The sequence below is a fragment of the Balaenoptera ricei genome, chromosome 11 (assembly GCF_028023285.1).
Source record: "Balaenoptera ricei isolate mBalRic1 chromosome 11, mBalRic1.hap2, whole genome shotgun sequence".
In the NCBI taxonomy this organism is placed as follows: Eukaryota; Metazoa; Chordata; class Mammalia; order Artiodactyla; family Balaenopteridae; genus Balaenoptera; species Balaenoptera ricei.
The window spans coordinates 79162270-79188121 of record NC_082649.1 but is presented as its reverse complement, the minus strand read 5'-3'; the positions used below and the strand labels follow the sequence as shown (position 1 = coordinate 79188121).

At 38.7% G+C, this 25852-nt stretch overlaps 1 protein-coding gene across 5 annotated transcripts in view; it reads right to left on the bottom strand.

Annotated features, from left to right (window-relative positions):
* PTPRG (protein tyrosine phosphatase receptor type G) overlaps nucleotides 1-25852 on the bottom strand; it is a 726426-nt gene that overhangs the window by 312885 nt on the left and 387689 nt on the right. For all 5 annotated transcript variants that reach the window (XM_059940105.1, XM_059940106.1, XM_059940107.1 and 2 more), the window contains one exon: nucleotides 660-839. In XM_059940105.1, coding sequence (XP_059796088.1) covers nucleotides 660-839 — 180 coding nt within the window. The remainder of the gene's footprint in view (nucleotides 1-659; nucleotides 840-25852) is intronic.

Here is a 25852-nt window from a genome sequence, read left to right as displayed (position 1 = left end):
GGGCACCACAAAAGAAACAACCAATAAAATGAAATGGCAAAATGTTATACATCAATTATATCTTAATAAAGCTGGAAAAATAAATAGAGGTGACCCTCACCCACACCCCAGAAAAATCCAAAGATCTCAATGTGGGTCTCCTCTGCTTTCAAACCCTGCAAACACACAACCTAAGAAAGCGGAAAACAAAATGATATGTGGCTAGTAAAACTGAGGGAGCGAATTTTAATCTTACTTACTTTTAATCAATTAAAACTTAAATTTGAATATAGCCACATATGGCTAGTGGCCACTATAGTAAAACAGATTTCTAAAAGTTCATGCTGTATCCTTTACATGGACTGACCCATTTAATCCTTATAACCCTATGAGACTGATACAATTTTGTTATCTATATGTATATTTTTAAATTTTTATCCTATCATATTTAAAAAAAATTTTAAAGCACAAAGTGATTAGGTAGTTTGTCCCAAATCACACAGTTAGTAAAGCAAGTGGTCAGTTCTCAAACCAAGGGCCAATTCCAAAGCTCTCATTCAGCTATACGTTCTCTGTAGCAACATACACTACTAAAGGAGCAACTCGTGGTTAAGGTAAAGACCAAAGACCCAGAAACATTTCATATTATTCCACAGACAAGTAAAGAAGACACAGTCTACCTGTTTTCCCTGTGTTTTTCATCCAGGTTTTGTTGGAAGACTCATTGTCAAAGCCATCAAGTTGCAGGTCCTGGTACTCTTCACCGACACGTGCATGCTGGTCTGAAATGTCTATAGGCGACTGGTGACGGCCCTCACAGCTGACACTAGACGTGACCCAGTGCTCAGGACCGTAGGCACCTGTTAAAAGAAAACACGACTTCAATCCTCATGGTTCAAGGGTCAGGGATAAAATGAGTATGACACACGAAAGTCAAGCACTGCATCTCCCAAGGTTAACATTTCCTACATGTCCCCACCCTAAAGATGTCAGTGCATTGGAAGACTATCAATCCAAGCCATTTACTTGATAGGGCAAGAAAATCTGAGAAAAAAGTTACTTAAGATAGTTTTGCTTCTTGATTTGTAATCAAACATTTGCTAACTTTATTATCCATAATCAGATTAAGGGAGTTGAGCAGACGGGCCGTCAGAGTTGTTCACATTTTTTTAAAATTTTAAAATAATTTTCCTAAAATAAACAGAGCATTTATTCACAAGAAAACACCTTAATCAATTTAGTATGTTCTGCTATTGTGAACAGTACACTAAACACAACTTTCTTCTAGGTTCCTAGGAATTTTTGAACTGGAAAAGGAAAAGAATTAAAAATTAAAAGTAACACAACACTGGATGAGAGTCATTACAAATAATGTGGGCAATGAGGCAGGGTTTTCCTATGGCTAATTGTGAGATTTTTCAATTTAGCCAGTTTGAACACATGTATATTAAGGCACTCACTTCTCTTTCTCAATCCCTCACTCTCATAGGAAATGGGGGTATAAAGTTACCTTCAGACTAGAATCAGCATTCATATAAATAAAGACTTTTTGGGGAACATATGCTACAGAAAAAGAGGAAGAGAATGTAGCTATAACACATAACCCTAATGGACACCAATCAGGCATAGATAGAGAAAACACATTGCAACAACTGTGTCTCTGCCCTATTCAGAAATTATATATCTGGGGGTGATGTCTACTAAGTTGATAACAAGCTCTGAAATTTTTCTGCGCCCTACGTTTAACCTTCTTGACATGACAAAGCGGAAGTAGTCAGCTGGAAAAAACATCTTTTGCTAGAAAGATTAAGATAAACCTCTTTTTTGAGAATCAGATATAGAATAAGTCTAAACGGTATAATTTAAAAATTTTTTTATTTTATATTGGAGTATAGTTGATTTACCATGTTGCGTTAGTTTCAGGTGTACAGCAAGGTGATTCAGTTATACATATACATATAAGTATCTTTTTCAGATTGTTTTCCCATATGGGTTATTATAGAATATTGAGGAGAGTTCCCTGTGCTATACAGTAGGTCTTTGTTGATTATCTACTTTATATACAGTAGTGTGTGTAAACTGTATAATTTTTAGAAGATAAAATTTAGGCTTCCCAATCAATAAAGTTTAGTGTGTGTATAAACAAACATATACATATACTTGTATTCTTAGGTTCTTTTAGCTTTAAATTCCTTCACATATCAAATAAAAGAGGATGAATGGCCAAAGTGACTTTAGGAAACCAACCCATCCATGAACCCATATTTTTCTGCCTCACTCTATACCTAGCCCTGTATGATGGAAGACACAAGGACACCTTAACATAGGTCTCCCTCCTACTAAGTCCACACCTGTGCCCAAACCTCCACCACACACTCCCTGGTCACAGATTTCCCCATCCCCCTAAGTCTGACACAGCTCACAGCTGATATAAACAGTGGTACCATGAAAAAAGCGGCAATAACAGAAAATCTTTTCAGTCACAGTAATGGAAACTTCATGGCTGCAAGAGCAACTGATGAAGCTCCCCTAAAAATGATTCATATGCTTGCTATCTGGCAAACGGCTCAGCCTCACTCCATGCCTGGGTCATTTTCCCTAATCCTTATCCCATGCAGTAAGATAAAAGAGACTATCAGAAAGAACATGTTCGCTGATTGGCAAAGATTTAGCAAAACCTCTGGGCACTTATCAAAATCACTTATAAGTGCCATAACACTTTCTAGCAAAAGTTAACATCGCCATTTCCTTTACTGTAGGACTCCAACTAAATTTGGAATTGTCAAGGGCTTTTCCCTCATGTCATTTCACCTCTTGGTCAAATTCCCTAAGACTGCATGAGATGAGTCATAAAGGAACAGAGTGTGCATTTGCATATATTTGAGCCAAACTTTATTTTCATCTTGCATCAATATATTTGAAGAAAAAAAGGAGGGGAAAGGGGACAGAAGGCTCCAATTATCCTGTCTGCTCTAAATTTTCTTACAGATGCCAAAAGGATCCACTGAAAAATGGAATAAAGTGCTTGTTGACATATTTGATAGCTGACCATAATGTAAATTCTGGCTAGCTACAATTGGGCCTGTATGTTTGAATTATGGAAACTAAGGTTTTAATGTGTGTGTGTGTGTGTGTGTGTGTGTGTGTGTGTGTGTGTAATGCCTTTCAGAAACTCAGTACTACAACAAAATTGCACTCAATGGAAAAAAATGCATGGTAAAAATCAATCCAAACACATATGACTCCAAAGAAATAAGAATGCAAGCCATCATTTGTAAAAACACATAGACACCTGGTAGTTATCCTACTGATTAAAAAAAAATACTCTTTAAGCTCTGATAAGTACTTGCCGTTCATATTATTTCTCATAACCTGCCAGACATGGGTGAAATATAATTTAGCCCTCTATAAAAATATAATCAGGGTTCATACCAGTGAGATTCATTTATTCACTACAATCTGAAGATTTAAGCCGACTACATGCTTGCTTTCACACCTCTACCCAATATACGTTCAAGTGCAATTTTAATTGAAACTGATCTTCCACTTCAGATTTTAAATTAATTCTTCTTTGGAGAGCTTCATGCTCCAGACACCCTTGCCTTGCAAAAACCTCTATGTCATTAGTGGTGGAAATAGAACACTTTTTCTAAGCTTGCAGGTATTGATTACCTATTCTCACACTGAAGCACCACTGCCATTCCACACTGTATAAATCTCTTCAGTGTTAAGACACTTTATAAAGGACTGAGAATTATACCATTAATCATTTCCAGTTGCACAAGTCTCATAGCACTGAAAGCTTTGTTTTTCAGAACTTTGAATAAATGCCTTTAAGTTAAAAACATGACACTAACAAAACACTGTGGTTAACTGAAACCTAGTTTTGAAGGAGGGAAAACAATCAGCAAGAAGCCTTCCTCTCTCAGGTCTGACAATATCCATCTAAAATAAGAAGAGAAAGTCATGTGCATTTTAGTGCCCTCTTAGCAACTCTTTCTTAGAATACTTGCATTTTGGCAACTGGACCCATTTTGACCAGCTCAGTAACTCTGACATGGCAACCTACTATGCAAGGCTACCCTCTCGAAAAAGGAGGCGTGGGGCTCAGGGGTAGAAACCACAGGGCAGTCTGTCTGCCAAGAGTAACTTCCCATTCACCTGTTGAGAGTCTGGAAGGAATGAGACCTTTTTTTTTTTTAAGATTTATTTTATTATTTATTTATTTATTTTCTTCATTTTTGGCTGCATCGGGTCTTAGTTGTTGCACGCGGTATCTTCATTGAGGCATGCAGGATCTTTCATTGTGGCACACGGGCTCATTAGTTGTGGCGCACGGGCTTAGTTGTCCCGAGGCATGTGGGATCTTAGTTCCCCGAACAGGGATCGAACCCGCGTCCCCTGCATTGGAAGGCGGATTCTTAACCACTGGACCACCAGGGAAATCCCCAGGAATGAGATCTTGATGGAGACATACTGCCAACATATTAGTACCAAGGGAACTAGCACTGATTCTCTTTCAGTCTAGAATGAAAACTATTTTCTTTTTAATGCATTCAGTGAATGCATCTGAAATTCCTGGCTGAAGGAATTTCACGGTCAAGGAATTCCTTGACCTCAGTGTAAAATATCCCCTTGTCAGGGAGGCTTCCGTGAGAGATGCACTGGGTTCTGTACTATCCCGGTTCTGAATAAAGGCTGGAAGAAAGAGGAAGACATATTTATGAAACTCACAGATGCCAAATAAAATCTAAGTTTTGTTAAGTGGGTTATATAATTTTTTAATATTTATTTATTTTTTTGGTTGTGCTAGGTCTTAGTTGCGGCATGTGGGATCTAGTTCCCGGACCAGGTATTGAACCCGGGCCCCCTGCATTGGGAGTGCGGAGTCTTAACCACTGCGCCACCAGGGAAGTCCCAAGTGGGTTACATTTTAATATCCCGATTTTACTGGCTTTACTATTATATACTTGAGGGTAGGTGTATGGCCTAACAGACGAAGGAGATGGACACTGATTTACAGATAATGCTGGGGTTGTTCTCATATCCTCTTGATAAGAAAGAAATCTGTACAGAGCAATGCCAAAGGAAAAGAGAGGTGGCCTAAAGAAAGCACAGCAAGCTCGTGAATGATAGTTCATTATTTAAGGTTACATAACAACCTTATAAAGTTGGAGAAATTCACCTTAAAAAATTATCGTTAGGGAACAACATTATTAGCTTAAATTATGGCTCATTTGTGCATTAAAAGAACCCACTTCCACCTCCTTGGTGGACCATTAACAAGTCACTGTATTTTTCTCATTTTGAGATGCCACAATTCAGTAGACTATCACCAGGAAGACATATTTCTACAGTAGGGTGAATAAATCACACAACTGGAGATTAATTGCAACTGGCCTGTTTAAGGTAGACAATCTCCCACGTGAAAATAATGGCAAATACTGTAAATCTGGGCCCACGTCTGAGATCCCGCTTGATGTTCAGTGTTTCTTTAAGGCCAATTTAACCCAAAGCACTTGGTTGCCATGCATAAATTCTGAACCAAAACTAAGTTATTGTGTTCAAAGGAAAATCAAATAAAAATCTGAGAGACACATCTCAATCTCTCGCCCCCCCCCACCTCCAGCAATATTACTTGAAAATCTAAGATGAGCAAATATAATTGGTTAGCAACAAGACTTTTCTATAGTTTAAGTAAATCATCTCACTTCAGTATAGTTCACTATTAATACCTGACCTGAGAAAAAGAGATAAAAGTGCTCTCTTTAGGGGGGCTTTCCTGGTGGTGCAGTGGTTAAGAATCCACCTACCAATGCAGGGGACACGGGTTCGAGCCCTGGCTCGGGAAGATCCCACATGCCGTGGAGCAAATAAGCCCCTGCAGCACAACTACTGAGCCTGCGCTCTAGAGCCTGCAAACCACAACTACTGAGCCCGCGTGCCACAACTACGGAAGCCCACGCACCTAGAGCCGGTGCTCCGCAACGAGAAGCCACCGCAATGAGAAGTCCGTGCACCACAACGAAGAGTAGCCCCCGCTCACTGCAACTAGAGAAAGCCCGCGCACAGCAACGAAGACCCAACACAGCCACAGAAAAAAAAAAGTGCTATCTTTAGAGCATATAAATCATACTTTTGTCTAAAAGCAAGGAATTTCAAATGTCTATGATTTGTATTCCAAACAATGGTTTCTTTAAATACATAAGAGGTTCTTTGCAGAAAGCAAGCATACACCTTGAATTTATTTTACCATAATATATCCACATAATGGTTTCTATTCACTTATGAAAAGCCATTAAAAATAATGAATTCTGTCTAAATCTAATTAAACACAAAACTGATATACATGTTATGTGCTGCTTCTAGTCAAATATGCTTATTAATGCCTCCCTCGAGGAATTTATATTAAAAACATTACCTGGATCCAATGCGATTACCCTGCGTCTTGGTGTCTACTTTTAACCAACAGCAACAATCCAAAAATAAGTGTATTCATTTTTTAACCTAACATTATAATTAATGCTCTTTCTCTGAAATCTAAAACACATCTTAAACTATTCCATTTTTTAATTAAAAAGCATTATGGAACTTAACTTACAATTCTTCTGCATTTTGTACTCCTGGTAGCTAGTTACCTTTTGTGCGTTTATTGTTGTATATATGAAAAACGGAAAAAGTGCTTTTTAAAAAGCACTCATATTGCTGATCTCCACTGTTTTCATTTTATTCATGTATAAGTATGAATTTGTTTAGCATTATTAACAGGAATTTTCAAATTTTTAAGCCAGTTAAGAAAACATAAATTTACCTTACAGATAATAAAATAGTTCGGCAAATTTTTTGTTTTTAAATTTTAGGCATAAAAACTTCATTCCTCCATTTCACATCAATGATGTGTTTTAAGGTAACTATCAATATCTAACCACAATATAAGAAATAATATCAGACAGTAACCCCAGAAATGGGAACTACTTTACTCGTTTTTTAATACCAAGTGTTATTTGTTTAACTTCCCAGAACCTCTATTTTAGGACTAGATGTTTAAAATTAATTTCAAGTAAAGTGTGGAACAGCGTGAATCTCTACATTACAGGTCCCAGATTCTAATCCTTATCCTGAAGGTCTCTCTGAAGCCTATTTTACTGTTCTAAAAAGTGAGGGTATTACAAAGAATGGAGATGCCAATCATGGTTACCGGGGAGTTCTAAGCCACAGGCCTCTAGGCTGAGTAGAGGCTCATAAGGACTGACTGACTGACTGACTGACTGACTGACTGACTGACTGACTAGTGATGTCTGCATGGGTGTGTGAGATGACAGTAGAAAAGCATGCACCATGAGCATAAATGTAATTCACAGACGAGAAGATTCTAAAGGTCTTTCCAAGAAAACGGCTGTAACGCTGCAGGTTTGCACGCAGCTCGGATTAAAAACTGTTATCTTTCAAGCGGAATCCACCCACATCCAAACATGCAAGCAAACTTTTTACTACTGACTGGGATGGTTTATCCACTCAAAACCTAACTAATATTGTTTAAAGTTGGGCCAACTTTATTTCTGTTTCTTGTAAATACCACATAAAATTGCTTTAAAAAGGCATCTGAGCAATCAAGAAAAAAGTCACAATTTTTACCGTCCAATGCCAAACATCTCAAGTGCTTATAAACTGTAGGTAAGTTGGTTCTGGGCCTGAAGTCTTCAACCTTCAAGTCAAGTACGTCTTCAAGCAATCAACACTCATCATATGACAAAGATCTTTTCTTTCAGAATTCTGACTGTCCCCATAAAATAATATAAACAATCATCCAGGGACTAAAAAGGTCACATGGCATAGTGGAAATAGCACTGGGTAAGGAGACTAGCCACTCAAGTTCTAGTTCAAGGGTGGCAAATAAGCTTTAACTCACACTTTAGCTCCATATGATTGTATGATTACTTATGAATAAAGACAAGACCAATTACCAGTGTCTGTCAAGAGTGCCAGAGGGGCCATGGTGACGGCCATGTCACGAATTTGCTCTTTTCATTCCAGTTTCAACTCTAAAAAGTGGAGTTGAATGTGGCAGTGGTCAAGTCTTATAATGATTCAATTTCCTTACACACAAATTATAAGATTATATTAGATCGTTTTTAAAATTCCAAAGAGTTCTAAATACTACAAGAATACTTCCTGTAACACCTGGAAGAATCAAACAGGCATGTTACATTTTGTTGATATTCTAGCTAACATTCACCCTCACTGGATACATCCATGAGAGAAACCACAAGGATGTGGTGAGGATTAAAGAAATTATTATATACAGAGCACATCCACCACACTTGGCACGTACTAATAGTGCTCAATAAACATGATTATCTATACTTTCTTCTGGGAACCACAACCGAACCCTAAATTCTGGATGGTGTGACCCTGCTCCTGGCTCCAGAAATAGCACCTGATTCGTTATCTGGCTGTTTAATCCCATCCTCCTTCACAGGAGATTGACTCAGGAAGGGGTGTTAATCCAGGACTAAGCCAAAGAGCACAGGGGATTTCTCTGGTCAATGGGAATGGTTAGGTTGATACTATTCAAAAGCAGGCTCCAGACTTTTGTTCAGAGGCTGAAGGAAGAAACTACCCTCTTCCCTGAATGGGAATGAAGAAGAGGCAGGGAAAGGACTGACTTGGAACCAAGAGGGAATCAGCTGGAGACCAAAGCTGACAAGGAAAAAGGTGTGTGCGGGGGGGGGGGGGGGGGTCGGGGGGGGGTAGGACCTGACCAAACAAATGCTGAAATTCAAATTTTATCTCTAGACTTCTGAATTTTAAGTGTCTTTGTATTCAAAACAGCTTGAGTAGGCTTTCTGCTATTTGTGACCAAAAAATATAGGTGATCATCAGAATGTTAGTTTGAAAATACCAACAGTTAAATCATTCAATGCTTTCTACATGCATCACTAAGACAAAAATGTCAAATTACAAAGATAAAAATCAGGAACGCATACTGATGGAATATATAAGGATAACATCTACTGAGTCCCCTTCCTTCCTTTCCTCTTTCCCTAGAGGAGAGGATAGACTTGGCTAAGGGTTTAAAGATCTCATTTAGACAAGAGGAGAGGGAACGGGCCCTGAAATCCCTGGCTGTAAATTTACACCCTTGGTAACACGGAGGTCACAGGACAGGAACCCCTGAAAGTCTTAGTGGGGACAGTGGCCTCTCACTGAAGTCTTCTGCCTCAGAAGCAAAAGCCACAACACAAGTTACTACACACAGAAGACTTGCCGAGGTGACGATGCAACATTCCCAAAGGTCAGAGTTGCATCTCCAGGAGGGAAACAAAACAGACAGGGTCTAGTTCAGTCTGGTTCAGACAATGCTGGGACTTCCTGTCTTTGAGTAGAAGGCCTTTCTCACACCATTGCTATTGTCAGTACCACGCCCCACAAAGGGTTGTGGAATATAATCTGCGTCAACTCAGGAGAAATCCCACTCACAAGTAGAAAAAAGGGAAAAATTCCCAGACAGTATTCAGGAGTTCGGTGTTTGCAAGGAATGAGAGGGTACAGACCAACCCCCTGACCTCAGGGCTGAGAGGAAAAGAACGAGAAATTTAAAACCGTTTTATGAGGCGCTCACTCAACAGCTGAGGGGCCTGGGGTGGAACGGGTATGTGGAACTGGGAAGCACTTCAGAGGGTACAGACAGGATGATTAACACCCTTCCTGCGACAACTATAAAAGGAGGAATGTATGCCCCAAAAGGTATTAACTATTAAATGCTATCTGGGGAAATGTCTAGACATAAAGCGCCACATTTATGAGGTAAAGCCAAAACAGCATGATGGATTCTGTGAATAGTTCGCTTTAACTTATACTTTTTTCTATTTCAATAAATTTATAGCGTGCAGAACTTCCAATAAAGGGGATCTATAAAGAAAATTGGAGAAATTAGCAGAAGCGACAGTGATAAAAAGAACACTAGCTCCCTTCATTTCATCAAATCAGAGGAGTCTCTGCTAACCTAGCTATTTAAAATAGTCCCCTCATCCAGGTTCTATTTCCTTGACCTCGTGCATTTCTCTTTCTAGTATCTGGTCCATGAGAAAATAAACTCCATGACGTCAGATACTTGCCTATTTGGTTCACGCGGTACACAGAAGGTACTCAATAAATAAATATCTGCTCAAAAGGGCTAGGATTAAGGTGAGGCACTCACCAAAAACTCAGTCATCAAAATAAATAATATCTCAGTGAAGTATTTTAAGGTTTAATGTAAACACAAAAACCTATGATGAGCAAAATATAAAAACTTAAACGATATTCAGTTAACAGTCCTGTGCAAAGTCATCCTGGAGTCTGAGGCAAAAGGAAAAACCAGCAATCACAAATATTGCACTAAAATATAATTCCTCTTGATTGCTGAGTTTTTTGACACCCTAGTCCCAGCCTACGATAAACGACTAAGTGACATTTAATAGTATACAGCCATAAAGTGACATCAATAAGGAAGGCATCATCCATTTGAAGGATATTCAACAATGTGCCAGGCATTGTGATGAAAGCTTCTTATATTTTATCTTCTTTGATCCTTTCAACAACTCGTGTCAAGTATATACTAGTTTCTCCATTTCTCAGATAAAGAAATTGAGGCTCAGAAGCTAGGAAACTTGCCTTCGCATAGTAAGTGACAGACCACTGAGTCAATTCCAGACCTACGGGACTAACCCATGCTATAAAACAAGAGTTTGCCAACTATAGCATGTGGGTTGCCCACAGCCCACCATGTGTTTTTGTAAATGAAGTTTTACTGGAACACAGACACACGCATTCAAGTATGTATTACCTATGATTGTTTCCGTGCTGTAACTCCAGAGTTAAACAGTTGTAAAAGAAACCAAAAAAAAAAAAAAAAAACCCTAAAATATTTACCATCTGGCCTTTTGTTTACAGTATGAAAGAACTGGCAATAATGTAAATATCCAACAGTAAGGACTTGCTAACTACTTCCACATCTAACGGTTCAAAAGTAGATAATCCTTCTCTCGGATATATTCCCAATAGTTCCAATATTTAAATATTTAAAATAAATAAGTAAAAGCGCAAGAAGCACTTGTGGGGAAATCTGAAGTAGGGAAAGCATTTTTTCATATCATGTAAAACCTCAACATCAGAAAGACTGATAAAATCAAATACATTAAATATTGAATTTTCTGATTGTAGAACACACCATAAGAAACATCAAAAGACAAATGATCTGCAAAAACATTTGCAATTCATACCACAGAAAGGAAAGTTCTTTAGTATACCAAGAGATTCTAGAAATTGATAAACCCAAAACCCCACATAAAAATGGTCAACAGATATAAACAAACAGTTCAAAAGAAAACGAAACAAAATGGCCCCTTGACACAGGAAAAGTTGCTGTGCCATACTAATAAGGAGAAACACAAATTAAAATTATATAGATGCATTCTTTCACCTACAAAATTTGTAAACACGAAGATGTTTGAATATACACTGTTAACAAAAATGTATTCAAATAAGCACCTTCATTTACACTACTGAGAAACTGAAACAGTCTTTATGGAAGAAAATTTGGTAGTAATATTAAAATTACAAATGTGCACTCCTTTGAGCATGGTGTTAACTCTACAGATATACTTGCATTCACGCAAGGTTAAGGTTAGTCATGGCAGCAACAGCAGTTGTAACCAAAATTAGAAACGAGATAAATATCCATCACCAAAGGGCTAGTTAACTAAACTATGACAAATCAATGCATTGGAATAGTGTGGAACTTGGGGGAAAAGAAAGAAAGAAAGAAAAAGAAACCTCTTAAAGCTGAAATGGTAAAACTTCCAAGTTATATTTTTTAGTGAAAAACCTAACGTACATTATAATATGCTACCATTTGTGTTTACAAAGATGAGAAAATAAATGATGACATACATATATTTACTGTATGTACATAAAATACTTCTGGAAGCATATTTAAGAAAGCATAACACTAGTAAATGAAAAGGAAATAACAACAGGAGATTTTTCACTACTTACTCCCTTATGCCCTTTGAACTTTGAACTATATTTACACATTACCTATTTAAAAGTTAAATTTAAAAGATCCACAGAAACTTAAAATGGAGGAAGGAGTATCTGATAGCATTCAATGGGAAAAAGCTAGCTGCAGAGCAAATACTACGTAATTACATCATATATTGTAAAGAAAAAACTTAAATAAAATTAAAACCAGTTACAAAAAAACCACAAAGATTACGAAGAAGCTTGCTAAACTGTAAATGGTGGTTACCTCTGGGGCGGGAGTCAAAAGATGCCAGTACGTTAACACCTGTGGAGGGTTGAAATGAACACACAAGCAGCGAACATCAAATAAATTACTTAAACATGAAAAAAAAAAGATGCTAATATGATCTAGAAAGCTATCTATTTTGCGAATACATGTAGTGCTTCTGTAATTAATAACAAATTTTTTTTTTTTAATTTTGGACACATACCTCTGAGATCTTGACCTACGAACATTCTTGAGGGACTCTGGAAGTCCTGAGTTCTTAATACATTATGGCATCACTCTAACAGGGGTCACTGCCCCAGCAGGGTGAAAGTTTGTTCTTTGGGGCAAAATACATTACTATTTTCATCTTTAAAGCACAGACATATACAGAGTACGTAATCAGAAAGGACAGTCTATCTATGATATTAAAATTTCAAGGGCTGGGTGGTGATCAGGAGAAAATATCTAAAAAGGCTCCTTAGGTGATAAGAGAAAATAAGGTTGAGAAGAAAAGCATTATGGAATTCTGTAGGCAAAACAGATCCTCCCGTCTTTTTCATGTGACTGTTAAGTCAGATCCACATTAAAGCAGAAATTCTATTTTAACCTAAAAATGAGACAACTATAAAAAGAGCCAATACTACTGAGAAGTCATTATGTTCCTCACTGTGATTTTATGTCATATCCCATAGGAAAACCGTATAACCTACCAATATACCCATTATTACAAGGGGAAAACTGAGACTCGCTTACTTGGAATGCAAGCACTGACACTGTGATTTGAAGCAAAGTCTGTACAACTCTTCCATTTGGCTGCATTGCTTACTGCTTCTCTACTACATCCTATTTAATTTTCACCCATCATTCCTGCCTCTCAGGAGCTGGGGAGATCCTGATTTTGTCATCTAATTTCAGACCTAGGCCTCCCGGCAATATGCCATTCGCAACTTTAATAAGTCCATCTCCTTTGTCAAGTTGATGATGAAAATGCTCAAAAGGCCAGGGCCCAAGATAGAACTCTCCATCATTACAGTGGTACATTATCCAGAATTCCCTGGGAAGAGTTTTTCAATCTACCACAAATACTCACTTCTCCATCTTAACTCTGAGAATATCAAGAGATGGCCTGTCAAGGCTTCTCTCTGAAATCCAGATATCTGTGTTGGTTGTGCTTGAAAATCCTGCAATGTTTTGGACACACCGCAGAGCTTTAAAAAAGGAGCCAACAAGGAACTTCCCTGCAGAATATCAGAACATAGTGCTTTCAGGACAGGACATACTCTAATTTCCTCGCCCTTGTTACCCACAGCGGGAAGAGCAGGCACTGGGGATAACTAAAGGGTGCATAATATAAATGGGGCACACAAGGGGAATATAAGAAAGAGCAAATCAGCGAAACGAAAAAATGGCCAGCCTTCTTGTTTTTCATTCTGTCCAAGATTTGTGATCAAAATAAAAGTCTGATGGACATCTTCATAAACTTTAGGAATCACTATTATATTTTTAGGGACTAAACTGATGACTGATGGGAAAGAAACAAATGTAATTGTAAGAGTTACAGATGGGATCTATTTATACTGACAGCAAAGAAAGCGGTCACTGTGAAAAACAAAATCGTAATGAAAAATACCAGGGATTTCATTTACACTTTCATTTCAGGATTTAAGTGGCAGGATGTAGCAGCCCACTGATGTCCATGAATGATGGAAACAGTGGTTCCTAAATGCTGGACCAAAGACCAGTGCTGGACTTGATGACTAGAAAACTTCATTAAAGATAAAACCCATATTCCTGAGCTCCCATATCAGCACCTTCAAAAGTGGGATCAAGGAAACTGTTTTGAGAACAATGAAAACAGCCACTAACAGTACTAAGAGCTGATACTGCTGCTAAAGACATTGTGCTTTACAAGAATCATCTCACCTAATTCTGAAATCAACTGTAAGTAATAAACTTCACTATTATCCCTACTATCCTCATTATACATTATGAGGCAGGTCAGAGAGTAATCTGCTCAAGACCACTCCCCTAGTAAGCAGCTTTTAACCTCCACTTCACACGGATTCTTTATAGATTAACATTTACCGGCCACTGACAAGGGATCAACGTCCATGGATTATCTTATTGGCTCCTGACAATACTATCCCCATTTTATGGATGAAGATACTACACCTAGAAAGGTTAATTTATTTGGTATTTAGATCCATCCATTAAGCAAGTAGTGGAGCCAGGATTCAAACTCAGACAGCTCCAGAGTCCCCTCTTTAAATATCCTGCTATAGTAATATTTGAATGGGTGGAAACTTCTGGGCAGTTCTGATGTTAGCCAAATCTGGAGGTCAATTTCAACTTAGATTGTGTGTCTAGTTCCAAAAATCTGCTCCACAAAGGACTGAGTCTCTCAACCAAGGCCCTAGGTTGGGGAGAATAGCGTTCTGGTAGCTTTGACCTTGGCTCTTCATAATCAGCAAAGAGAATGTTATTATCAAAGTACTAACATTTTCAATAAAACCATGTGTTTGTAGGTGGGGCCCAAAGCTAAGCAGGCTGATAGGAAAATGAAGTGAGTAAGCAACTGCTGTTGTCTAAATACAGCCATTCACAGAAAGACAGAACGTCCCAGACTTACCCTATTGAACTTGAGAAGACTAATGCTGTGAACACTGCGTGATTATGATGGAGGAAAAACTGATGGAAAAATTACATGAATATCTAAATAAAAATCACACACCTTTGTATACTAAAGAGGGTCTACCCTATTTAAGGTAATAAAAGATTTTTTTAAACATTATCAACTCACTTTAAAGAACTCACATTAAAAACAGTATCAACTCACTTTAAAGAACATTTTTAAAGGCATCAGAGCAGGTAACTGCAGTAAATATGTTCATGAAATGAAAAAACTTTGGCTTAAGGTGTGCCTGTGTAGTGTTGGGCCTATAATTCTTCAACTAGGCGATTAAGTACCACCAATACCATGAGAGAAAAAAATATTCCTGACTACACTAATACCATGAGAAAAAAATACCATGAGAAAAAAAATAATACCATGAGAAAAAAAAATATTCCTGACTACATTCGAGCTACATTATTAAGAAGACAGAGCACCATTTGACAGTTACTTTGGGGACTACTATACGGATGGAATGCTTAATGAAAATATGGTGGAGAAACTAATTATTTTTTCAGACAATATAATAAAGAGTTGTATTTGGCAAGATGCATAAGAAATAGAATTAATAAGAAACTGAAGTTAGGATCCACAGCTTGTGACAGGAGACAGAAGCAGGAGACAGAACATGAGTTTTTCCTTCTGGATTCTAGAACTCCAACCCTTAATGATGCAAGCTTAAGTCAAGTCCTGGTCACCACACTGATGGATTTACCAGGAATTTTTCAGTTCAGGAGCTAACATCCCAGAAACAGTGTTTAGTGATTTCCAAAACAGTAGGATCCTGGTTGTGAAAAACAAGCTCTCTAATTAGCAGATTAGAAGTCCCTTCCTTGCAGATAAAACTGCTAATGCAGACAAAGCCTTAATATAAAATAATCATTTTCAGAAAATGCTGGACAAAGGGGAGGAAACGTGCTGTAATCAGCTTTCATTCTTTTTGCAGCCTTTGTACTCAACTGTGGGACCACTTTTAGGGGGAATTCAGACCTTTCAAGTGTCTAGGCAAAAGAGGTTGTTTTCATTTATTAGCATTAAATTTTCTCCCCAACTCCCTCCAAAAACACCTAAATCAGAAAAATAAGGGGAAAAAACTTTCAAAAAGGACAGACGTTTCTTTAAGCAGCAGACTCTTAACCATGTTTACCGGGTCACACGACCAAATCTCTAAACCACTGTGGTTCGAAGCATCACTCAAGGTATCGTACTTAATATTTCATTCTGTATTTGCTTTGCAATAGGTCTAACTAGGGCTGTTCCCACTCTTTGGTGGAGATCCCAAAGAGAAGTAAATTGCAAGATAGCAAGTGAAAGCAAACAAACTACTCCACTGGCTCTTCATGTTCTATCAAAGACACGAGTGAATAAAACTTAATACCCACGTTGCTCTTGCCTGAAGTTCTCATTAGTCCAAAAGGTCCTGAACCCCAATGGGCATGCGTGCTCCTTCTGAGTCTGGGGTTGGATAAAGGAATCGCCAGTAACCTCTGCCTAACACTTCTCTGCAAGCCCGGAAAGCTGCTGTTCTGAAAGGGGTATTGATTCCAACCCCTCACGAGATGCTCAGGCAAAAGCTGCAGGACCTTGGGGACATCTGATCACAAAACCCTTGTCTTGAAGCCATCTCAGATGTTCCAGGTACAAACCTGAAGTTCCAGATCTTTCTTCTATCCTGAACTTGGTACAGTATGGTCTGTACCATCTTACAGGCATCCTTCAATGCTCAGGGTGAAAACCTTGGTGTCATATCTCATTCCTTCTTTATCTTATTCCCCAGATTCAGCAGCAAATTCTAGCCTGTACCTTCACAACAGATCCAGAATCTGACTACTTCTTCCCCATTTCCACCTGCTACCACTCTGGTCATCACCTCTCCTAGAGATTGCTGTACCTGTCTCCTACCCTGACTCACTGACCCACCTTCCCCTCCTTCAGTCTAATATCAACACAGCAGCCAGTGATCTTATTAAAACATAAGTCAGATCATGTCACTCACTTGCTTAAAACCCTTCAACAGCACCCTTCGACATTCAGAGGAAAAGCCAAAGACCGGGAAAATAGTCTACAAGGCTCAACACATCTGCTCCAACTCCCCCGCCCCCGCCCCCAATTACCTCCCTGTTCACAGATCCTACTTCTCTACGCATTGATCCCTCTATGTAAGCCACATGGGCCACCTGGCTATCCCTTGAACATGTCAAGCATTTTCCTGTTGTCCTATCTAGGGTAACAAGTAACCCCTCACCTCCTTGAGATCAGTACTCACATGTCAGTTTTTCAACGCCCTGCTCTGCCACTCAAATTGCGCCCTTCATCCCAATGTGCTTTCTTCCTCATTTTACTTTTTCCTCCAGAGCACTCACCTTCCAATATTTTAACATACTTATTTTGTTTTATTTATTGTCTCTTGTCTACTCACCGTTTCCAGTGAAATGTGAACCCTGTAAGGACAGGGATACACCCGTTAGGTGCATTGCTATATATACACAGATCAGTAAATATTCTAAGAAATATAAACAACAATGTAGTCTTAGTTTAAAATAGAGAGCGTTTTTAAACAACTTTATTGAGGTATAACAGATATGCTTATATTCAACTATTTCAAGTATAGAATTCAATGATTTTTTTAGTAAATTTATAGAGTTGTACAACCAACACCACAGTCCAGTTTCAGACCACTTCCATTACATCAAATGATCTGGAGAGGAATTTTTAACTGGAAATCTACGTTACATCTCCTCCCTTGTCATACAATGCAGTCAAACTTCTAGAAACATGGTTTATGAAGTAGCTTGTTCATGCACTACTGGTACTCAACAATCCACAATTTCCTTTCGTCTCAAAATGCAAAAAAAATTTTTTTAGTTCATACACAGTACCCAGCACACTGAAATCAATGGAAATAAGATGAGTAGAATTTGAATCCTGGTCTTTAACCAGAAACATGGATAACATACACAGGGAATCAAGTTACCAACATTAATTTCCTAACATTACCTCTACCAAATGGGAAAAAGATTTTCGCCACTGAATGGCTGGATAGAGTCCTGATGGGATCAGGTTCCTCAACTGTCTTTTGCTTGGATATGGCCAGCTATGTCCTTCTATGATTGGGAGCCTGCAATTAGCAACCTTCACTTTTGAAAACCAAGGGCTCCTTGAAACTACCATTCACTAATATTCAAGCCACCTTGACAGTTTAGTGAACTAACGACAGGACAGAAAATAAATAAAAAGTTAATCATTATGGCACTGTTAACCTTAGGGTTTTAGAATATTTCAGGAGATTTAGCATAAGTGGCAGGTATAACTGCCCATACCTGTGCTAACTTGGCTCAAGTTCCTTTACTGAGTGTTTTCTTCCTAACCTGCCGTCACGGTCCTACCAAGTTCAAAGCCAAGAATTAAATATGACTTTAAGATGCAGATTCTGACACTAGAATTTTCAGGGAGAGTTCAGAATAAATTCTGAACATCCACCTTAAAAAAAAAATCACAATTAAGACACCACTACTAATCTACCTTTATTAATTATGTCAAGCAACTCCTTCTAATCCCAAAGGTGTTTTTTCCCTTGCCTATTTATGGATAATTTGTTACACATTAACAACTAAAATTTCCAAGCAAAACACATTGGGTGTCTGTCTTTTCAAGTATTACTTATTATTCGAAGCAGACGAAGCTATTAAATTAGCTTCAAAAAAGTAGCAAACATTAACACCAAATATGAAAATAAGACAACTGTGTTTTCTTCAGGCCTCTTTAAACAGAGATGTTCCTCTCTGTTTGCTGCATTTCTTCATTGGTAATTTTTTGAAACAAGGAAAACTCCTTAAGTATGGTCTTCTCCCTAACTCTAAAACACAGACAGAAGTCAAGAGGTTACAAAGGAGTTCAAATCATTCTTTCCTTTTCCTCATGGGAGACAGAGTTTCTCAACACCACCCCCAAAGTCACCCAGATACCCTATGCTACTGAATCAAATTAACTTGAATTGACATTCTAAACACATGCAACTGGGAGATATACCTCACACAGTTCAAAAAAAAAAGGTGGCAATTCAGCATTTCATTAACTTGCTTAAGAAATTTACAACTAAAGTCAAATGAACAATTATCCACACTAAAAATAAATGACAGGAATCTATCTATGGCCAGAGATAGATAAGCCTCAAAAGTATGCCATGCTTACTTTGAAATATAATCTCAAAAACAACCTCACTGGTTTCATATTAATTTGCACACCCATGTAAATAAATCTATCCTACATATATAACAGAGATGGCACATGGGAAAGCTCCATCTCCCAACTGCAGCTTTCCAAGAAGAAAAATGTTCTCTCTCCTCCGCCATCACAGCCATGAGGCATGCTGGGCCAGGTGCTTTGCTCCCCAGGTTGGCCATGTGCATGTAGAAGATGCCACATGTTTTTGTCCTGAATGGCCAGATGTGCTCACCAGGGTCCACAAAGCACATGCAAGATGGAGGAAATGAAGGACACTGAGTCTGCAGTGTATTCGTGAAAAAATCATTCTAAACGCTGTAGTTTGCAAAGCCCAGGCTCACCTCACCTCCTCACTGTATTCCCCGACCACCTTCCCCTAGCCAATTTACCCACGTCCTGCCCCTCTAAATGAAGCCTTCCCCATCTCTTCAATCCTTTTTCTGAGGAAGATAACTTGAATCACACAGTTCAGTACTGGACTCCTGTATGCCCAACTTTTATTTTTTATTTCATGTATTTAATTAAAATTCCCCAAGAAGAATAATTAATTCACTCACAACACATTGATAATTATTTACTGTCCCCATTACGCATTCATTGATGCAAATATCCATTCAAGGTGTTTTTTTTTTTTTTTTTCCCAGGGCTCATTTTTACTGAACTCTGCATCCAGGGTACACGGAACTCTGTGGAGGGACAAGGTTCTCTGCCCTAATGGCAAACACATTCTTGTGCCTATAACTACTGCCATAGTAGTTATACTATGTGGCTGCCGACCACAAATGAACCATTCACTGAACCAGGCAACTGGTCTATAATATTTCGTTTTACTCCTCATCTCGTCCTGTGTCAAATACAGTATTACATTCCCATTATATAGATGTGGAAATTGACACACGAAGAAGTTAAGTCACATGGAGTGGGAGTACAAATTCTGGTGAATCTATAACGTATTGTACCCTTTGTTTTAATCATACATGACATCTACTTTTCAATAAAATGTGTGGAGAACAGACACCAAGTCTCAGAAGAACTTAAGGGTTTAAAAGAGGGTTGGTTATGAGACTAATTACCCTACAAATGTTCTTTAAAGTGGATTAATTTTGTGACCGTACATTTGCTCTGTATAATCCCCTGAAATAGCACCATCGATCCCAGGAAGTACCACCACATCATCATCCTTCACCCGGTCCTCCCTCACCTCCCATTCAACAGGTAAGGAAAGTAACGTTGAGAGGGCTTAAATGAACAGCCCAAAGGCAACTCAAAAATGGTAGCACCTTGATTTTACCATGTTCAGGATCTTTATCGAACAGATATTCTCACACAAGAAACTACCACTGATTAGAGTATAAGGGTAGACATACCCTCAGACAATGCCAGAGGTACCACAATGTAGCACAAATATTTTGGAGAGAATTCTCACAATATGTATTTAATACTTTAACAGTTTTCACATTTAAACCAAGTGGGTCTATATGTGGGAATCTAAGAACCTAAGAAAACCCAATTTAGTAAGGGAAGAGGTTATGCACACAGATAGGCTTCATATTCTGACTCTTAAGGTCAAAAAGGAAGAACAAACTTCCTGTCCCAACAATGAGAGGCTGTACTCACTTGGTGGAATATAACAGAGCTCTGAAACATAGCTGGGAAGACCATTCAACAAGGGAAATGATTATGAAAAGCAGAAGAAAACGAATATGAAGTTAAATACCCACCATGATTATCCTAAAAACTACAATTGTTTGATAAAGTAACATTTTTTTTACATTTAACGGTTCAGGACATTTTATTAGCTACATGTAGTACTTGCTTAGGATCAAAATGGCATCAACCATTTAGCTTTATGCCAGAAACAATTATTTCATGGAAGAATAAGGTGTCATTGTAGCAGAATTTCTCCTCATTCAAATTCAACTTAACAAGGCACCCTTGATACATGAACATATATATTCGCAACAGAAGATCATGATATTATATCGAACGTTAGTCATATAGCATTTTTATTATTTGAAATACTTCTTTGACATGCTCACTAGAGAAAAATCTAAAAGCCATTTTTATATATACAAATACATATGTATTTGCAAAACACACACCTTTTGTTTATGTAAACATCTTTCAAAACATCCACTGACTTTTACCCAAGAAATCCACTTCAAAGAATATTTTCCCACAACATTAGTCAGACATAAACATGGCTCTCTTAACCTATATGGAAAGCATTTGTTTAAATTAACGAAATTTATAATCAGTGTTTGGCAGCAGTCATGTGCACTAAATCTGGGAGAATGCCACTCGTTTCTGATCAGAAGGTCATGATTATCAATTATAATATCATTAGTCCTTTTTTGCTTTTAAATTACATACCTTCCCTTCCCAGTAAGGGAATGAATTTAGACATCTAAAATGCAGCTTGGGGTTTTGATGCATTACTAACATTTGAAGTGAGGCTTGAGACCATTCCTACGGTGGGTTAATATTTCTTACCACTTCTGACAAGCAGAGCGAAGGTTAGGGAGTTGAAAAAGCTGAGAAGAATTAAAGGTCTTACTGATAAAATGAGTAATAATAAAATTTTTCTAACGGAGATTTTTAACACTCCATTCTGCCTAGTTTGTTAAAAAGGCTTTACAGTTCAGTGTGAGAAATCAAGTCACAGACAGTGTGAGAAATCAAATCAGAAGTCCCCAGTGACAGCCCCATTTCCCCATCAGTAATGTGGATACAGGTCAGCCGTGGACACCTGTGGCAGGCCTGTGTCTGGTGTCCTCATGGCCCAGATCAGGCCTGGGCTCTGGGTCACATGTGAAAATTACAACAGAAGGGACACTTCTTCAAGGAATTCTTCCCTGGGCCCCTATTCAAGGTCAGTTTACTTTGGCATAAGCTGCAGAAAACCACGCTGCTTTCCTTTGGGACCACCTATCTTAGTTTCATTCATTCTCTTGAAGGAACTTAAGCCTATGTTGTTCGTAACAACTACGTCCCACCAGCCCAACTGTAAGTGTCATGGCAGCCCTCACAGATAGCTAGGACAGACCTTTGCCCATGGACCTCCCCAAGGTCACCTAAATAAACATACAAGCTAAGTAAAAGCAAAGGGATTGCTATACCATAGTTGCTGCAAGACAAACCCCTGCTAGCATCAACTCCCACCTGGGCTGTAGTGGCTGAATCTTATATAGAAATTCTAGAGCCACCTCTCCATTTTGCACCCCATTATTTTCAGAGAGGATAGAGAAAGTATCTGGCACATCACAGGCACTCGATAACTTTTTCTTGAGTGAAAAAAGTGAGAAACAGGACTTCCCTGGTGGCACAGTGGATAGGACTCTGTGCTCCCAATGCAGGGGGCCCGGGTTCGATCCCTGGTCAGGGAACTAGATTCCACATGCATGCCGCAACTAAGGAGCCAGTGAGCCGTGACTAAGGAGCCCACATGCTGCAACTAAGGAGCCCGCCTGCCACAACTAAGACCCCACGCAACCAAATAAATAAATATATGTTTAAAAAGTGAGAAACAAACAAATAAATGAATAGGAACTAAGTCAGTGGCTCTCGTCCTCGGAACACATTTTTTTCATGTGGAATTGATGCAGCATTATAAATACTAAATCCCTGTCACATAACTCCACCAGTGACACCAGAAGTCAAACTCACATCAGCACACCTACTTAAAACAATGGTGTGGTTCACAGGCTAAACACGTCATCAGAACAAGGCCACAACTGGCCTTCTTGACATGCGCTGCTCCCTACTCATCAAGATGACTCATTAACAGCCCAATTTTGGGTATCTCAAGTCATGTCTCATCCTCCTGTCACTGGGGGCTGTCTGTTTTCAGCACTGCCCGCTGTGCACACAAGTAATTAACTTGCAATGCTCCACTGGCTCTGACACACCCCATGGCACTGGAAAATTCACCAGCAGGTAGATGAGCATGCAAGCCGCTTCCCAAGTTAAACTCAATAACCAAATATCACGTGTAAGTGTCCGTCAATATGGAAGACCTTGTTGACATGCAAGTCACATGTCAGGTGGAGTGGCATGGTACCTATGGTTAAATCTCATTCCCTTGAACTCCATTAATTTGGATCCTGTGGCAATGCAGACAGATCTGGAATAAAGACTTGGTTTTTGCTATGGAAGAAAGGTTTGCTTTGAGTCCGGAAAAGAAAACTGTATGGATCAGACTCGACTAGATGACAAGTTCAATAAAGAAAGAACCCATGGATAGCCTAAGGATAAAGATCATGAATTCTAGACCCAGACCACCAAATCTCACCTTTGCCACTTGGTAGGTAAATGACCCCGGGCAGGTGACTTAAATTCTCGGCACTTCCGTTTTCTTGTTTGTAAAATGGGTATGATAACAGTACCTAACCCACAGCACTATAATGAAGTGAAGTGCTTATATGATGCCTTGCAAACAGTGAGCATACTACCTATGAAGTATTAGCTATTAGTACCCTGAGAATTACTATTATCCAATACTCAACACACAGTATGCCAGCAAGATGACTGATTTACTAGGCAAACCTAAAACTCTTATTTCTGCAGGTACTTTAGAAGGAACCCACTTACAAACAACTCACACATTCTCTACTCATGAATCCAGGGGTCCCTCCTGAAAGTGTTAAATTAACATTGTGCTTAGTCTAGATTCTTTACTAACTACACAATTATTTCATTTGAGTTGGATTTCTTTTTATATATAAAAAAAAAGGCTGAATCATTCTGTGAGACACTAACCTAGACTGCATCTTCTTCTAAAATTCTAGGTCAATGAAACGATAGGCGATCAAATGACAGTAGTGTGGGTTGGAAGTACCCAGCGACTCATCAAAAAGGTTTCTAAAAAGCAGAAGAACAAAGCCTTAAGCTCAGGCTGAGCCACACGTGTAAAGCCATGACATGACAAGGACAGAAAAAGGAACCACAAAAAGGAATGGAAAAAAGAGGCTGAGGCAATAAAGACAAGAGGAGACTCACATAAATGGAGAATCATTGGCTTTATAGGTGCCTGGAGAAACGCAGAGCAGGTCATATCACTTTCCCATGCAGTGAAGGGCAGCATAGCCATTTGGAATTCAACAACAGTGGACATGAGGTTTTGAACTTGAACTAACATTTTGCTATGGCAGATGCAGTGGGGGTGGGTCATTAACTCATAACCCCCCAATAAATAAATACATGTGACGACACTTTCCAGGAGTGGACACTATCAGTGGGACCATTCAAGAAATTCCCCAGACCAGAGGGCAGACAGCAGAAGCAAGAATAAGTACAATTCTGCAGCCTGTGGAAGGAAAACCACATTCACAGAAAGACAGACAAAATGAAAAGGCAGAGGACTTTGTATGAGATGAAGGAACAAGATAAAACACCAGAAAAACAACTAAATGAAATGGAGATAGGCTACCTTCCAGAAAAAAGAATTCAGAATAATGACAGTGAAGATGATCCAGGACCTCAGAAAAAGAATGGAGGCAAAGATCGAGAAGATGTAAGAAATGTTTAACAAAGACCGAGAAGAATTAAAGAACAAACACCTAGAAGAAGTAAAGAACAAACAAACAGAGATGAACAATACAATAACTGAAATGAAAAATACACTAGAAGAAATCAATAGCAGAATAACTGAGACAGAAGGACGGATAAGTGACCTGGAAGACAGAATGCTGGAATTCACTGCCACGGAACAGAATAAAGAAAAATGAATGAAAAGAAAAGAAGACAGCCTAAGAGACCTCTGGGACGACATTAAACACAACAACATTCGCATTATAGGGGTCCCAGAAGGAGAAGAGCAAGAGAAAGGACCTGAGAAGATATTTGAAGAGATTATGTCGAAAACTTCCTTAACATGAGAAAAGAAATAGCCACCCAAGTCCAGGAAGCACAGAGAGTCCCAGGCAGGAAAACCCAAGGAGAAACAAGCTGAGACAGATAGTAATCAAATTGACAAAAATTAAAGACAAAGAAAAATTATTCAAGGCAACAAGGGAAAAATGACAAATAACATACAAGGGAACTCCCATAATGTTAACAGCTGATTTCTCAGCAGAAACTTTACAAGCCAGAAGGGAGTGGCACGATATAGTTAAAGTGATGAAAGGGAAGAACCTACAACCAAAACTACTCTACCTGGCAAGGATCTCATTCAGATTCGACGGACAAATCAAAAGCTTTACAGACAAGCAAAAGCTAAAAGAATTCAACACCACCAAACCAGCTCTACAACAAATGCTAAAGGAACTTCTCTATGTGGGAAACACAAGAGAAGAAAAGGACCTACAAAAACAAACCCATAACAATTAAGAAAATGGTAATAGGAACATACTTATCAATAATTACCATAAACATGAATGGATTAAATGCTCCAACCAAAAGACACAGGCTTGCTGAATGGATACAAAAACAAGACCCGTATATATGCTGTCTACAAGAGACCCACTTCAGACCTAGGGACACATACAGACTGAAAGTGAGGGGATGGAAAAAGATATTCCATGCAAATTAAAACCACAGTGAGGTATCACCTCACACCAGTAAGAATGGGCATCATCAGAAAATCTACAAAAAACAAATGCTGGAGAGGGTGTGGAGAAAAGGGAACCCTCTTGTACTGTTGGAGGGAATGTAAATTGATACAGCCATTATGGAGAACAGTATGGAGGTTCCTTAAAAAACTGAAA